A 17,257-nucleotide genomic window follows, 5' to 3' on the forward strand; every position below is an offset into this window, starting at 1 on the left:
AAAATTTTATTTTTGGAGATAAAAAAAGCGGAATTCCGCGAATTAGCGGAAAAATCACATCCCTGAACAATGTGAGGTTTGAACAATTTTTCTCGACACTTTTAACAGCAATTAAACATATTCACAATTTCATGATATCATTTTCTAACAAATGCATCTTCTACTTCTTGAAATGAAGAAAATTCATGAACTACGCAGAGCGAGTGCTTGGCATTTGTCGACTCTGAATTACTTTACGGCATTCATGGCGTCCAACTCCGCTCTCGCGCGAATTGACAATTCTCGCGGAGCTTTCTCGTTTTGCTAAATAACAACATTGGATAGCAAGTTACCCGTGTTGCAGCTCACAAATTACCGCTGCTAAACGAATATAGAGTCATTTTACATAACCGGGATGGATATTCTCAAAGCTGAAATTGCGAGGAAGAGGAAACTCATCGAAGAGAAACAACTCGTTGACGTGAGTGCGTTGAATATTAGAAGACTTGTGTTGGTTAGCTTGTTTTTCTTATTGCTAATGCTAACGTTCATATTTTCCCAATCCATTGTCATATTCTCTTTGTTGTCCCTGCAAGAGATATAGCTTTATACCTGTCAACCACAGCCGGTTCTTCCCCTTATTCATGATTTCAATCCCCCTAATTAAGGGAAATGAAACCTTTCAAACTCAACGAAGCAAAGTATCTATCTATCTATCTATCTATCTAATTACTCACAGACAGGGTTGGGTAGCGTTACTTTAACTGGATTACTTTCGATTACTTTTGGATTACTCCAATACCAAATATGCGAATAAAAGACAAAATAAACTAAATATGAATACAATTATGACTCACAACACGTGGTAAGCTTTCTGTACTGGCTTTGATCTATTTGATCTCCGGCAAAACTAACATAAAATGCGACAGAAACAAATTGAAAATAAATCTAAACAGCTTGCCAACATCATTTGTGCTGTTCCATGCATTCTGTTACTCCCCAAGCCTGCACAAAATTTAGTAATTTTATTTATATTTAGTTTTTTGTCTTTTATTAGCTTATTTGGTATTGGAGTAATCCAAAAGTAATTTAAAGTAACTTTACCCAACCGCTCACAGACAAGACAATGTGATTTCCTTGGGGCTGATGGACATTGTGTCTGGGGGAGAATATGCTGCATCAAGTTTGATAAGAATATACCACTCTCAGATATATTCTAGGGGAAAAAACGTGTGTGTGTATATATATATATATATATATATATATATATATATATATATATATATATTAGTTGTACTTTTAGATATGGATTTAATTCATTCTGTGAGTAGCCTCTTAACCTGAAAACTACGCAAGTAGAGACGCCATTTTGTATATAAATGCGCTAATTCGTTCCAAGCCCCGCAAAAGTAAAGTATATATTTTTTTGTAAACCATAACACAGCATCAGAACATTAAACAATAACATGTTCAAATCACATTATTGCACAAAAAATCCATAACAAACAGGCACATAATGTAAAATAATAAAGAATAAATGAAATGGTAAAAATATTAATTTACCCTTTTGACTCGCGTTTGTTGAAAAACTGATCCAATGACGTCTGCTCTTACCGGCTTGTGAAAATCTGTCGGAAATGTGCGAGGCAGAAGTAGCCGTATCCCGGATTGTCAACACTTTTTCCTGGGTGATTCCTTTCAACAAATTGCAAGATTTTTGCTAAAATGTATTTAATTTCAGCTGATTGAATGGTAGCTGCGTCTTGTTGGAAACCCTCCCCCTTTTTGTCTGTCAACTCTGAACTGTCATGGAGACCCGAAGAGCAGGCTGGGAGCAAGCATGCCAGGCAGATTTGAGGCGATAGCCAGTTTTCTTTTTTTACGTTTGGTAAACTCCGGGAGTGGTGAAATGCAGTTCGTACTGTACTGTATTTCTGACTTTGTAACTAGAAACATATTTTTTCGTTCAGGTACTCCGTAACCTGAAAAGGTTGTATGTAGAAAACTTTGTAAGTAGCGGTAACACTGTACATGTTAAATGGACTGCATTCATATAACAATTTTCAAGTCACTGAAGACCTCCCAAAGCGCTTTACAATGTATTTCACACTTATCCATTTACAGATACCGCCCTACTTACGAACGAGATAAGTTCCGGACGATTGTCCGTAAGTTGAATTTGTTCGTAAGTTGCTTCAGTGCTGTATTTTGTATTTTTAAGGTTTATTGAAGTATGTTTAAGACTTTTATAAGTAACCTGTATTGATTTGTATGAAAAATTAAACATTTCCTAAAATGTGCCCTATAATGTTGAGTTTAACTTACTCTTGGAAGATGAGCTTCAAGAGGTCCCCCGTGTTAGAGAATGGCAGAAAAAAAGCCATCCAACTATTTTCTCAACCACATCAATTTTTCTTATTCCACTTAAGTTTCAAAAGAAACGGTCCAACTCTTCTTTACACTTTACACCAACAAATAGTTGTAATTCAGACTCTAACATATTTCTCTAATTGGAATTTTCTGAACATGAATTGTTCTAAAAAATTTACAAAATCCTTTATCAGAACATTTAACTTCTGTGTTGTTGGACCGAGAAAATAGAGACGTTGTGTTTTATGGACATGGTCAAGCAGAAAAACACATTAAAAACAGAGCAAAAGTTCACCGTTAGTAATTTGCGAGGTATATCCACTTTCCTTTAAGCTTCGGTTCAACAGCCGTGTCAAATTACTCTCTCATTACACCCTAGCAATCGTCCTTTCGAACTGTTACCATCGGGCTGATAATTCAGATCTCACAAGTCCCAAACAAACAGACTGAGGGATAGCTTTTTCCCCAAAGCCTACTAAACATACAAAACCAATTTTGAAGACTGTTTTAAGTGCAATATCCCAGTTCTAAGTAAAGTACCCCAGTTTGAAGGGCACTATCCCAGTTTAAAGTGCAATATCCCTGTGTGTATAGTTTTTATTTTAGCTGTGAATGCTTTATTTTAGAGGTAAGTCCTGTATCCTTTTCTATTTTTATACTGTATACTTTTCCAATTGCAATGCAATCCTCATTTTGTTGTATTGACACAATATAATAAAGGGAATTCTGACTAGGAAGAGAAAATCCATATCAAACTCTTATTGAACTTGCATATGAAGGTGAGGCTTCAGAGTATCATCCAGTGGGCTGAAAATGGCCACTGGGCTGCATGTTTGTGACATTTTATCTAAAATAAAAACAAATATATTTTTGCTTTTATTTGTAAGTTGATTTTATTTACCAAATAAAATACACAAACATTTCTTTCATCATATTGGTTTGTTCTTTTCCCACTTGCAGCAAATTCAGTGTTGCTTGTTATAAGTAGCAAGGTATTTTACAATTTTTTTTCCATACTAAACTGATATGGCGTACTTCAAATAAAATAATAAAAATAACGTCCAAAATACGAGGAGAATATATACATTGATAGGTGCGTAACCTTTAACACCCACATTTGTTGTGTTTTTCCAGGAATCTAAAAAGTTCTTCAAAAGGGGTGATCTTGCACGCAAGGAGCAGGAGGACTACTTCCACAGATGCGGTTATAAGGTGGATTGTTTTTACACATGTCAACAAAGCACGAGTGTTCACTTTTTGTTAATATTAACAATCACATTCATACACACGCGCATACTTTTAGGCTTTTCTTGTTTCACTGTACTGTTTCTTTTCAAAAATGCCACCTGCATCTTTGTAGGTTGAGAGAGAGACTCCTAACAGCCAGGTATGGGTTTGCACAGCTAAAGTAGCTTGCATCATGCATGATTCAGAGAGAATGATTTTTATTGTTTATTATGTCTCATCGTGTGTTCTACTGATTCCACCTTGACACCTTTTCACATTTTAAGTAAATGTGATTTCTTTCTCAATAATATTTTGTGATTGCAGTAATTTGGTTCTGCTCTTGATTTCAGAGTGTTTCATGGTATAAAATACAAATCACGACACATGTTTTATGTTCTTTTCCGCATGCGTGCTGATTTGACGTAAATGTCGAGCATTGCTACTTTGATTTTATACTTTGTTTGCAGTTTTATGGTTTACCATTTTTTTTCATGTTTAATTTGTGGCCAAAACATTCATATGGTATACTAAGCCGTTGTCACCTTGGCTCCCAGGTTAATCGGTTAATTAAGCCATGCTATAAATGTTTTTAAACATAAGATTTTTGATGACACATCACTGCTGGGTAATCGTAATGATCAAGCCCCTTTCCTGTTCTTTTATAGAAAGGTTTTATTCCTTACCCTGGAATAACAACTTCTGAGGGACATATGTGGTTCTTTGCGTGTCTGGGTTTTGCAATAGTCAGTTGTAGTGTATGTATATATATATTATATATATATATATATATATATATATATATATATATGCAGTATTTATATTTAGATATTTATTAATTGTCTTTATTGTTGGCGATAACGAGTTTAGACGTGACAATCGGGGATAAACACGCAATAAAGACCTTAAATAGAAAAATTGATAAAAATAATATCAAGATGTATAGGCAAACATATATATATAGAAGGTAAATATTTGTGTTTGCAATTATACTAATGTGGTTGGCCCTGATATTTATCTTGCTTATAATTTATACAGAACATGAGAAATGTAGATCCTCAAACAGTACAATTAAAAAGTAGATTGATGTTTCTGATAAAGATCCACCAAACAAGTATTTCACATAAAGCGTTTTTGATGTTCAGCATTATTTGTGAAGATTTTAGGTAATTTTTATGTATGTCAGCGTTTGCACTTGGGAAAAAAGTATTATGTGATTCAATCCATTTGTTTTTGTATGTTTTATATACTTTTTTTTGTTTACATAAACAAAAAAAAGTGCCACGAAAAAAATACACTGTGTATAGAGAATACACATGTACACAGTACACAATTAGCATTTCCTCATGCATCTGCCTATTTGATCAACCGCACCCCATCTAATACCACTGATCAAAAGTTTTGCATTCCATCATTTAAGATGCTTATCGCAGATTTCCGTCTTAAAGGTTTGTTGCATGAGTCATCATAATGTGTGTACTGGATTTATTTATTTTTCCCTAGCGAAATAGATATCCTGAAACCTTGCCATGGTGAAATTTTGGTCGTACTGATGAGGAAATGCATGGAAATGGTTGCTGTCATGATTGCCATCCTTATTAGATTTCGGGCTTCAAAAGTTTTTTTCCTCCTCAAATTACGACGATTGAATCTGTGTTTCATGGGCTCTTAATCCGCAAAGTAATATGAGTGTATTCCATTTTTCTCTTGAAGATTGACAAAAAAGAAGACAAGGAAGCATCTTCCGCTGATAATCCTGTTTTAGAGTTGGAACTAACAGAAGAGAAGCTGCCCATGACCCTGTCACGACAGGAGGTGAGTTTACCTGAGTTATTTTTCATTCAGATTGACACATCACTGCAGAATGAATCATCATAATGTGTTCCCATGGTAACTTTAAATGACATATTTTTACACACTGACATAATACAGCGAAATAATGTACACTCAGCATTTAGTCACGATAAAATTAAGTATAAATTGTTGCTCAAATCGGGTGCAGGTCACCCATTAGAATAACTAAGCCTCAAATATTTATTTTTTGTTCTTGTGTGTCTTTCAATAGGTCATCAGACGGCTGAGAGAACGAGGCGAACCAATCAGACTTTTCGGAGAATCAGACTATGATGCTTTCCAAAGACTGCGTAAGATTGAGATTTTGACTCCAGAAGTCAACAAGGTATGAAGTACTAAACGCAGGTCGTGAAATATGAAAAGTACCAGGCATAGTTTCAAAGTATCTGGAGTTTATCAAAGAAGATTGTAGATGTTGATTTTAGCCCAACACAAAAAATTGTGCACGGATGGGTTTTTTTTAATTATTATTGTGGGTACAGACGCTGCCCTACTTACGAGCGAGATGGATTCCGGACGATTGTTTGTATGTTAAATTTGTTCGTAAGTTGCTTCGGTGCTATATTTTGTATGTTTAAGGTTTGTATAAGTATCTTTAAGTCATGTATAAGTAACCTTTATTGTTTTTTTTACTAAAAAATAAACATTTCCTAAAATAATATGCTCTATAACGATAAATAAAGTTAAGTTTAACTTATTTTTGGAAGATGGACTTCAAAGGTTGGCCTACTCTCTCCTCTGTGGTATAAAGTGGCCGAAAAAAAGGGATCCAATAATTTCCTCAACCGCATCAAGCTTTCTTATTCCAATTCCGCTCGCCTCTTCTTTACACTTCACACCAATCATATTGAATGGATGCACGAGATATTAAACCATAAAAATGTCAAAGTTCTTAGCGCGCTGGAGATACAGTATAGAATGTTTACACACGAACCAGGAAGAAGAAGCAGATTTCGTCTTTGGGGTGGTTGCTGGGTGACCTCTCACAACGCCACACACTGGTAGCGGTGGAAAGAAGCACTACAGTAATGTCCTGTACTCAGAAAAACGGCACACAATACAAAATCTAACTTACAGCGATGTCCGGATATTTTTCGACACCCCAGAAAATATGTTCGTATGTACCGTTTTCCGTATTTCGAATGGTCATAAGTAGGAGAGCGAATGTATATGATTTTAAAATGCTAAATCCACACTAGAAAATTCAGAAATGGGTGTTAGTCTAAACTAGAATAATTCAAATGTTCTAAGGCCATCGCTTGTGTGGTTAATGATAATAACAGTTGCTTCTTCAGTTTCAAATGATTTTATTTTGCAGCAGAATAAGAATAATGCTTGTAGGTAAAAAATATTGAACCATTATTGTTTCAATAATCCACTATACTGTCTTTTTTTGGGGAATCATTTCAGAACATAAAATAATTTTTCTACATTGAAAACCTAACATTGTATTTCAAACAAAATATACTATACGTAATAAAAAAACAAGTATGAGGTAGCTTATTATTGAATAAATAAATGCATACATTTTTTAATTTTATTTGGTCCTATGGTGAGCTAACTATATAACATGTATGGGTTAATCATTGTTCTTAGGCCCTCTGGCATGATTATTTTCCCTAATTAATAAATCATTGGAAGGTGAATAAAATGCTGGCGAAGGCCGCTTTTAGTTTGTAATGATTTTTATGTTTGAAACCACAGTAAATTGTTTAACCTCTAATTCACATTTTGTGTTTCCATTCTTCTTGACACACTTTGTAGTTGCAACACAGGAGAAGAAGCTAAAATGTGACCACATAATCTCAATGCTTTCATCCCGTGTCTATGCGGCGTAGGGTTTGAGAAATGACCTCAAGGCGGCCATGGACAAGATTGACCAGCAGTACCTAAACGAAATAGTTGGCGGGACAGAGCCAGGAGAAAAAGATACACAGCACGACATCAAAGTTCATGAAGAGAACACCACTATAGAAGAATTGGAGGTAGGCTGCTCTGTCTTGGAAAACTGAACACAAACGCGTTGACTTTGCTTTTTTTTATAATTTAAGAATCTTATCAAATGCTTTTGTAGACTTAAAGTGGGAAATCTGGTGACTCTTTTTTTTAATGATTTTTTTTCCCATTTGGACTCTGTTTCGTATAAGGTCAAGTAAAAAAAAATACTGAATGTGATATGTATGTAAAATACAAATTCATGAAATTTGGAACTATACAAGGCTGAATAAAATCGCATATCGTTTTTGCGGGGCACAATTTCAGAAAACTCTTAATTTAGCTTTTTGCTTGCACATTGCCATGTTTTGATTTTCAATAGAACATTAAATACACCTAACAATAACTGTATATTCACAATATTTATTCTTTGGGGGAAATAGTAACAGCATTTTCTCCCAATGCAGGCCCTTGGGAAAACACTTGGCAAAGGAGATGACGACAGAGATCAAGATGTCATCGACAAGTTCTTGAGTGTGAGGCAACCAAAACCATTACTAGCTTTTCATTGCTTGAAGTCAGTTCATTTGATTGTCAATTATGTTTCAGTTCTTGCTGGGAGTGTGGGCTAAGGATCTGAACAGTCGCGAGGACCACGTGAAGCGCAGCGTTCAGGGGAAGCTGGCCAGCGCAACCCACTCCCAGACTGAGTCTTACCTCAAACCTCTATTCAGAAAGCTGAGGAAGAAGGTAACATCCCCACCTTATGTGGTTTTGTTCATTGCTTTTCAACTAGTGGGCTGAGGCACACTAGTTTTTGCCAAAAAACATGCTATTATTCAGTATATTTTTTTTTTTCAATGATCAGGTGAGTAACTAACATCCTCATCAGTAGGTGGCAGCAAATTACCGTGTTTTTATACAAAATACCTTCTCGTGATGTGGAACAGGGAAATATATCTGATAACTTATTTTGTGTCCGGTGATTGGTTGGCAACCATTCCATGGTGTCCGCTGCCCAGTGCCCTATGTCAGCTGGGATGGGCTCTAGCACCCATGCGACCCCTAGAGAGAGGATAAGCGGTTCGAAAAATGAAAGGACAAATCATTTGTTGCATAATGCTGTTTAAGATTGCAATGAAAAAGTAATTAGATTGACACAAATAAGTAAAAATCTTGCACACAGTTTTGCTGATTTTAATTTAACTATTCATGAAAATAAGTTAGGGCATTGTAAGAAATGGCCCACTGCCAAACGGTTTTTGCTCATTTTAAGCATTTGTGTTATTTTTCTCAAAAACAAGATCAAGATATAATAAAACAAAAAACAGGTTTAAAATCCAAATCAACAGTAAATAACAAATTCAATGACCTGTAACCACAGTGACCACAAATGATAAAAAAAACTCTTGTGCAATTTTAGTAATTTTTTTAAGGATTCAAAGTAAAACTGGTGCTGGCAATAAACAGTGCGCTACAAGATTTTTATTTTAAAAATATGTGGCTCGGCCCTAATTGTTGAAAAACACTTGTTTAGTGTCAATTAGTTTTTACTCGTGGAAATCTAATTTGAATTCATCAAATTGCTGATTTTTTTTTAACTTAAATATTGAATAATTCCAAAGGAAAATTCATGCAACCTTAACGATGGGTTTTGTAGTTCCAGCTTTAACACGAGCTTGATTTGTATTTTAGAATTTACCAGCCGACATCAAAGAGTCTATCACCGACATCATCAAATTCATGCTCGAGAGAGAATACGTCAAGGCAAATGACGCCTATCTCCAGATGGCCATCGGAAATGCGCCTTGGCCCATCGGCGTGACCATGGTGGGCATCCACGCTCGTACGGGAAGAGAGAAGATCTTCTCCAAGCATGTGGCCCACGTCCTCAATGACGAAACGCAAAGAAAGTATATTCAGGTTAGTGACAAGTCGTGCTTGGCAGGCAACTTACGTTCATTCCGAAATAAAGAGCGCACATGGTTTAAAAGTCGCATGTGCAGATTTATGGAAGAAACTCATCTTTGTTTTTCTACGAGCTGCACCAGATTTTTAGCCTCAGGTTTAAACATCAATATAAATGAACTTATTCAGATATATTTCTTACTTTAAAAAAAATATCTGCGGGTAAATGTCAAGGCCAGAAAAGTAACACACTGTGCTGCGTTTAAGACACTTTTTTGCAGAGTGTGTCCGCAGCTGTCCATCTCAACTAGCCGAGTAGTCAATATTAAATATGCATTTGCATATATGCAGGAGTGTGCCCCTACTTAGTAACCGTAGTTGGCATGTATCATGATTTTTTTTATGTTGTATTAGCAATAATTGGTTTCCTCTCTATCACTTTTTTTATGTGCGCAAAGGATGGGAGAGCTTAAGATCAGTTGCATGGCTCAGCATGTTTCGAGGCTGTTGTGGTTGTACGGTCTCCTAAAGTTTCATCAGTGTAATACAGGGGGTCGGGTACCAGTGGCATTTATCATGAGTACCGTAAATTCTGGACTATAGAGCGCACCTGATTATAAGCCGCACCCACCACATTTTAAGAGGAAAACCGATTTTGTACTTTCACAAGCCGCACCTGTATATAAGCCGCATGCGCCCACATTTAAAAATGTAACAAACACAAAATTAACCCAAACCCGACTTCAAGTCCCGCGATTGAAACTAAATGTCCTTCATTAGAGTCCACAGTCCAAAAATCACAGCCGGCAAAATGAACGGAAAATGATACCGGTACTTAAGGTTTGATGCAGACCTGCAGAGTCCGGGTCCCGTTGAAAGTAATCCAAGGGAAAAAGTGTATATTTCCAAAGGTAAGAGTGAGAAAAATATATCAGATGAACACATTTACTCATGCGACTCCTTTTTCTTTAACCAACTTTTTACCCCCTCTTCTTTCCTTGTCTGTCCCTCACCTTTAGCGGTCCCCACTTAAACTCGGCACCCCGCGTTTGTTCCGCCCCTCACTTTTCTTTCATCCGTGCAAAACATATCAGAATAAGTGTCTAAAATAAATACAAATAAATACATTACAAAAATACATAGTTGCAAATACCTATTATACATGTGTTACACATATTTACAAAGAAAGACGGTACACCGAGAGAGTTTTCAAAGCTTTAATAATAATAATATAGCTTTCATCCCAAACTGTGCCTGTGAGAGGGCAGTTAATGGTAGCAACACTTGAGCGCCGCTGGCGGCCGTTAGAAAAATTACATAAATTGGCCGCATCACTGAATAAGCCGCGGGGTTGAAAGTTAGGGAAAAAGTAGCGGCTTATAGTCCGGAATTTACGGTACATATATCTCATCTCATTAGCTGCACCGCTTATCCTCAGTAGGGTCGCGGGGACGGTACATATATATTAATGCCAATTTAATTATCTGTTCCTTCTGGCTTTTGGCTGCTAAAGGGGAGTTATAGTTATCACACTGTTTAACTGCACTTCATTGAATTTCCTCAGAGCAGAGGTTTTAATGCGCCGTGGCCTCGAATGTTTTAATCTGATTCCCTTGGCCTAGCGGGAAAAAATAATAATAAGCTTCATTGTAAGCTGCAGTGTTTACATGAAGAAAAAAATAGCAGCTTGTAGTCTGGAATTTTTATTTTTTGTCAGATTTTAAGGACAATTTATTTCTATGTTGAGCCTTATTCACCTGTTTTTGAGATGTGGCCTTGTGAAAACACAGAAAGACCGCACAGGGGCCAAGATTCTAACCTAAACCTTATAGTGTAATAACGATGCCCCCTCTCTTGAACAGAATGAAAAGCGTTTCCAATTTTTTATCACAGGTAAGGCGATTTTAGCTTTAAATGCGACCTGATGTTTCCATTCCATTCACCACTTACGACACAATTTCCTTCCTCCTCGCAGGGACTGAAAAGACTGATGACAATCTGCCAAAAGCACTTTACGACAGATCCGTCCAAGTGTGTGGAGTACAATGCTCTTTAATGCATCGGGAATTCACAAGACGGCACGTTGCTGCTGGATGGACTCTGACGGAGAAAACCTAAAACTATCGCCGTTTTTTAAGTTTGGACTCGATTGGCTTAGCGTTTCCCGTTTCAACGTAGGTAACTCCCTGTTGGTCCTTGGAAAGCATGCATAATCATGGATCCTATGCTGAAATATCATCTTCTTTCAGACAACATGAATTATTTGGAATTTCTGTAAGTTTATTGTGGATGATCCTGTAGTGTGAGTTTTATTACACTGAACAACGTCTGCTAAATCTTTTGTTTTAAGTATTAATGCCAAGAAATACTCTTTTATTCCATTTCCCTGTTGTATATTTTTTCTTGAAAATAATCTACTGGTTGATTGGTTTGTTGATGTGTTTATCCATCGGCAAAAATAGAAATAGATAAATCCAGATGCGTTTTGAAGTTTTTCAAATAAAACACTTAGTTGTCTTGTGTTTTTCGAATCTCACGTTTTACTCAATCCATTCCTAAGTCATTATTTCTCCTTAAAGGGACAGTGTATAATAAGTGCCACCTTGGTGTACAAAAAACCTCCATTCAGTAAAAAAAACAAAAACAGTACGAATAGGCAAAATACATAAACAGTCGATGTTAATTTTTATGGATACCCATACAATTTGGATTTCTTTTACATATCTGGATCCATACCAAGGCATCGCCTCCGTGTTTGTCTGGCATCTTGCTGCTATGTTCTACTTATTTGGAATTGGTTTAGGTCTGCATCAGACAATAGTGTTATCTAGTAGTCAAATGTTATACAATGTACATTTAGGGTAAATTATGCGCTATTGTGTAGTGCAACAAAAAGATGCTTAAAATCTCTTAAGTAGAATACAAACTCAGACTAAACTGCACCACTTATTTTCTCAATTCCTTTCCCGGCCTTCCGCGAGGTTTTGTTTTTTTGTTGTACCTGTAAAAGAACGGGGGGGCTCCGCCCTGCTTTATTCCTGGACCCTGGCTATTTCAGCTGAAAATGAAAATCTCCATTCTGATCCCTGTTTATACCTAGGGACAATATGGACTGGCCCATTAACCTGACATGCATGTTATTGCATGTGGGAGAAAACCGGTGTACCTGGAGGAAACCCATGCAAGCACGGGGAGAACATGCAAACTCCTTACAGGAAGGTTCAATCTCTTGACCTCAGAACTGTGCCGCGGACACACTTACCACTAAGCCGGCGTGCTGCCAACTTTCTTAAGTAGTCAAATATTACACATAATTCTTTTTTACTGCAATATATTTTTGTTATTTTGTTAGTGTGGAGATTAGATTTAGTTCCTGGTCCTTTCCAGTCTTTGGGGTTGTGTGATGTACGCAGCCATTAGGTTGCAATTTAAATGAATGTCACGCAATCGCCATGTGTTAATGTGCGACTCCCGACTACAGATGGCCTCGGTCGCCGAGTTACTAACATCCGACGTCACTCGCTCCTTTCCCTTATTACAGGGAGTGCGTAACCATGGTGATGCAGCCTTCTTGCTGTTCCCATCAACCGGTGGACCGCTTGCTGGCGTCATCGCGGCTCCGGCTTCGTCCATTTTGACCGACAAATCGGCCTTTCTTCCGCTGACGTCCGAAGAAAGGTCGTCTGAACGGCGGGAATGCTCAATGTTTGCGTAGTTAGCGCTGGGCGGGATCATTGTGTTTGTTCAGCCGTGGTGGCATTTATCCGCCCTTGAGTTAAATAAGCGAAACGTTTTGGCTGCGGTCCAGCGAGGCCTTGTGACGCCAGTGCAAGAACCCTGAACCGAGGCGGCCATGGCACACACTATGAGTAGTCATGCATGCTATCGCACTTCACACGGCCCAGTGATCGCAAGAGGGCATTGCTAGCGCTCGGAATGCTGGAGCTGTGCCTCGGCTTAACATTACGTTTCGACATTTTGATTGGATTAACATTTCACTTTATGAAATTCCCCAAGTTCACCGTCGTGCAGATATGTTAGGCAACGTTAACGGCTACTGAAGAATGCAGCCAACTAAACAATTTAAAAAAAGAATTCCTCGGAGGGGGCAGCACAGCGGCGCAGTGGTTAGCGCGTGTGCGGCACAGTTCTAAGGTCTTGGGAACCTCCTGTGTGGGTTCAAATCTAGCTACCGGACTTACTGTGCGGAGTTTGTATGTTCTCCCCGTGCTTGCGTGGATTTCTTCCGGGCACTCCCGTTTCCACCCACATTCCAAAAACATGCATTTTAGGTGGATTGGCCGGTCCAGATTGTCCCTAGGTGTGAATGAGCGAGCGAGTTGTCTGTCCCTGTGTGCCCTGCGATTGGCTGGCAACCAGTTCAGGCTGTCCCCTGCCCACTGCCCGATGATTGCTGGGATGGGCTCCAGCACCGCCGCGGCCCTACTGAGGGTAAGTGGTGCAGCTAATGAGATGAGATGAGAGATGAGATTCCTGGGAGGTCCCCGATTAAGTTTCGTTTATTTGTTGTGAATTAAAAAACATAAAATGCACAATATTATGAAACGGCACGATCTAGACCCTTCTATCTACCTAGAGAGCTAACTGTGGTCATTGGGATTGCTGTTTACATTCCACCGGATGCTAACGTTAGCATAGCACTAAATCTCCTGCTTGCTGCTATCAATAAACAGCAGCTTGCACACCCCGACGGAGCATTTATTGTCGCCGGCGACTTTAATCAGGCATGCTTAAGGACTGTACTTCCAAAATTCATGGAAGTACAGTCCTTAAGCCGGTGGGTTGAAAGTTTGGGAAAGCTTATAGTCTGAATTGTAGGCTACCAGGAGTGCCTCTGAGTTAGTTTGGTGCTACAGTATTTACATTTAATAATTTAGCTTAACATTGCCAAGGAAGCTAAGCCAGGTTCACACTGCAAAGCTTAATGCTCAATTCAGATTTTTTGGGTGAAAGCCGATGTTGACTACAGCCCTTTGGACAACCGCTAACAATCATGTATGATTACCGACGTACAATAACTAGCAAAAACAGGCCACTGACCTGTGAACAAACATGATGTAGACCGCAGCCAAGAGCTAATGTTAGTTAACGTAAGAGATGTTATTGTTATAAATAACTTCATATTTCTCTCTAGCTAAGTGACAATATGTTGCCTCAAATACTATGTTGACTCACCTTAGAACAGATGCAGACATTCTTATTAACTTTATCCACATGTCACGGACCAGAAACAGACACAGGACCCAATAGCGCTCGTTTTCTATTAATAAAGAGGGAGAGTAGGGCTTGCTTCCACAATCCGATGGTTGACGGACAAGGGGAGCAGTGGCACTTCCGTGTCTAGCAAGGAGGGTCAAAGACAGGCGGGAATTACGAGTCGTTAGCCGGGACTGGAGAGCAAGGGCGGAGTCGAGTTCGGAAACGAGGTTGGCGACAGGAGGCAGGCAGGTAGCGGGGCAAAACAGATCGGATAACGGGCAGGCAGAACGGGGCAGAGTCAGGTCTGGAAACAGGTTGGCAACGAGGATCAGGCAGAGAAAAACAGGGCAGGGTTTGACGTAAGAGCTTGCCGAGCTGGGAGCAACGGTTTGCATAACAATCTGACAAGGATCTCTTGGAAGTTTGGGGTTTAAAAGGAGTACATCAGCCAATCAGCTGTCTGGGCTGTTTGCGCCAATTAAGCAGTCGTGGGTGCTCTGAATCGGCAATCATGACACCACATTCAGTTGGTGCTGTGGTCAACGCACAACTTTGTCCAAAGCAGAAACTTGTCTCGATTTAGATGTGGCTAAATCCGGTGAAGAGTATTCAACGTTGGGTCAGAATCTCGTTTTGCAATGTCAGAAATGATCAAACAATGTCAAAACTTGTGAACTAAATATCTGTACTGTGTTTGAAGTCAATCACATAGATATGTTATCTGACTGTTACTGCTAGAATGTGAGGTTGGGGACGTGGGCGTTGGCTTCATTTGCCCATCAAAAGGTTTCCGTGAACACTTCACCACAGGGTGTCCGCCCTTCCCAGGCGACTAGAACCGAGAGCTGGTACACATGTCACCTCGCAAGGCCAGTCTGATTTTGGCCAGCCACAAGGCAGGAGGGATGTCCTAAGAGGAGAAAAACTGGACCAAGGCCCTGGGCGGTCCTGACCAGGTCTCAGCTCAACAGGCAGCCGGCGGGCCTTGCCAGGTCGGCAGCCAAGCTTGATCAAGCTAGCGGCCAAACTGGTGGGACAATGCCAGCAATCTCAAAAAAGCTCTACAAAGGGGAGACGAGTTTTGAAAAGAATAAACTCGTCTATTTAAATCAGTTGGTCAATAAATTGTTTGTAAGAATAATTTATCTACCACCCATATTCGCTACACGGGTAAAAGATGCCCCGAATCTACCAGCCTCTCAGGATACCTTCTATCAGATTTCCATGTACCCCTGCACATAGTTTGACCATTTTTAAATGTAAATTGTAAGAAAAAAAACACAAAAGACAAACGGAAAATGACAAACTGCAATACAATCAAACGGACATGGACTGAGATTGGATCATCGTGATTGAGGGCGGGGCTTAGCCGTAGGTCAATTCATCTTGAAAAACGGTATCAACCCTTTGCACGTGATGTCACATGTTTCCTGGCAGAAAGAGATCCATGACGGACGACATAAGCACACTAGCGTTCTGCACTTGAATGAGCATTTGAGTTGAAACAAATACCAATAACCACGGCAGAAAAATATAACCACCAACTTTTTGCGATGGAGTTTTATCGCTGTGCGATGTTGCTGTTCTAACCGGCAAAGTTTTAAATCCGGTTCGATTAAGACAGAAGACTGCAATGTTTATCTTCCATCAGGCGAAAGGGCTGGTACACTTATAAACTGTTATGTGCTCTACCATAAAGCTACCAAAAAGCTTATTACACGGTAATAAACTTTCAAATTATCAACAAATAAAATGAGAGACAAACGTTCAAAAGAGAAACCTAATTTTGCCCTCTATCTCTCTCTCTTTAATTCTCTCTGTCTCTCTTTTTCTCTCTCTTTGTTTCTCTTTGTCTTTTTCTCTCTCTGTGTCTTTTACCTTCTTTTGTTCTCTCTCTTCCGTTTTTCCCTTTTCACTCTCTTTTCTCTCTTTGTGTCTTCCTCTTCTCTCTCTTTCTCTCTTTTTATTTCTCTTTGGATTTCTTTATTTCTCTCTCTTTCTATCCCCCTCTCTATTTCTCTATCTATCTATTTGTTTTTCACGATCTTTCTCTCTCCCTCCCTCTTTTCTCCCACACCCTCTACTTTTCTCTCACTCTCTTGTTCTCTTATTTCTTTCTCTCTTTTTTTCTTTCTTTCTAATCTTATAGCCCGGCCCCAGAGAGAATGTTTTTTCTATCGTGTGGCCCTCCAAGTTAAATTCGGTTTGACACCCTGCATCGTAAGGCAGGAACGCTGTATTTTGGAGTTTACTTTACAGGTGGCGACCGGCTGGCCCCGCCCCCTAGGCACCGGCTGTAGCAGATCGTCTAATTTGCGTGTGTGCTTCTTAAAGGCGGGTTTTGGGGATTGCCGGTGGCTGGTTCATTGCATTTTCTGTTCTGCATTAATCTGTTCTGTTTGACTTGAGGAAACCTGTGTTTGCCAGTTCTGAGTAAATACCTGTTTTGTGAGTATTCCTAGTTCGAGTTCCTGTTTGCCTGTAAGCCTGTTTTTGTTTTGTTTTGTCCCTGAGTGTTGGACAACTTTTATTTTGCTAAATAAAAGTAACTGGTCGTTACGCGATTGAGTTCATCCTTCCTGCCTCCTGCCTCCGATCTGGTCCGGTCTCGTGACACACCCCTGATTTAATGGGTCTTTCTGTTGAAATTGACTGTCACCATGGCGATGGTCTAATAGGTCGTTAGAATGGAGTTGGACAGAACACAGATGATACAAAATTGACGTCTTTAAGCTTTCAACACAAATAAAGTAACTTTCAGCTCACC

At 39.0% G+C, this 17,257-nt stretch overlaps 1 protein-coding gene across 1 annotated transcript; it reads left to right on the top strand.

The window, feature by feature from the left end:
* The first annotated feature begins 265 nt into the window (after positions 1-265).
* Positions 266-11,801, top strand: prpf18 (PRP18 pre-mRNA processing factor 18 homolog (yeast)). Its single transcript, XM_088339285.1, has 10 exons — positions 266-460; positions 3,484-3,561; positions 3,710-3,736; positions 5,287-5,388; positions 5,639-5,752; positions 7,266-7,412; positions 7,830-7,898; positions 7,972-8,112; positions 9,058-9,285; positions 11,246-11,801. The coding sequence occupies exons 1-10, from the start codon at positions 395-397 to the stop codon at positions 11,324-11,326; spliced, it is 1,053 nt and encodes a 350-aa protein (XP_088195411.1). The 5' UTR covers positions 266-394; the 3' UTR covers positions 11,327-11,801.
* The last annotated feature ends 5,456 nt before the right edge of the window (positions 11,802-17,257 follow it).

This window comes from Urocampus carinirostris, chromosome 7 (genome assembly GCF_059441175.1).
Source record: "Urocampus carinirostris isolate Australia breed hairy pipefish chromosome 7, RoL_Ucar_1.0, whole genome shotgun sequence".
NCBI classification, from domain to species: Eukaryota; Metazoa; Chordata; class Actinopteri; order Syngnathiformes; family Syngnathidae; genus Urocampus; species Urocampus carinirostris.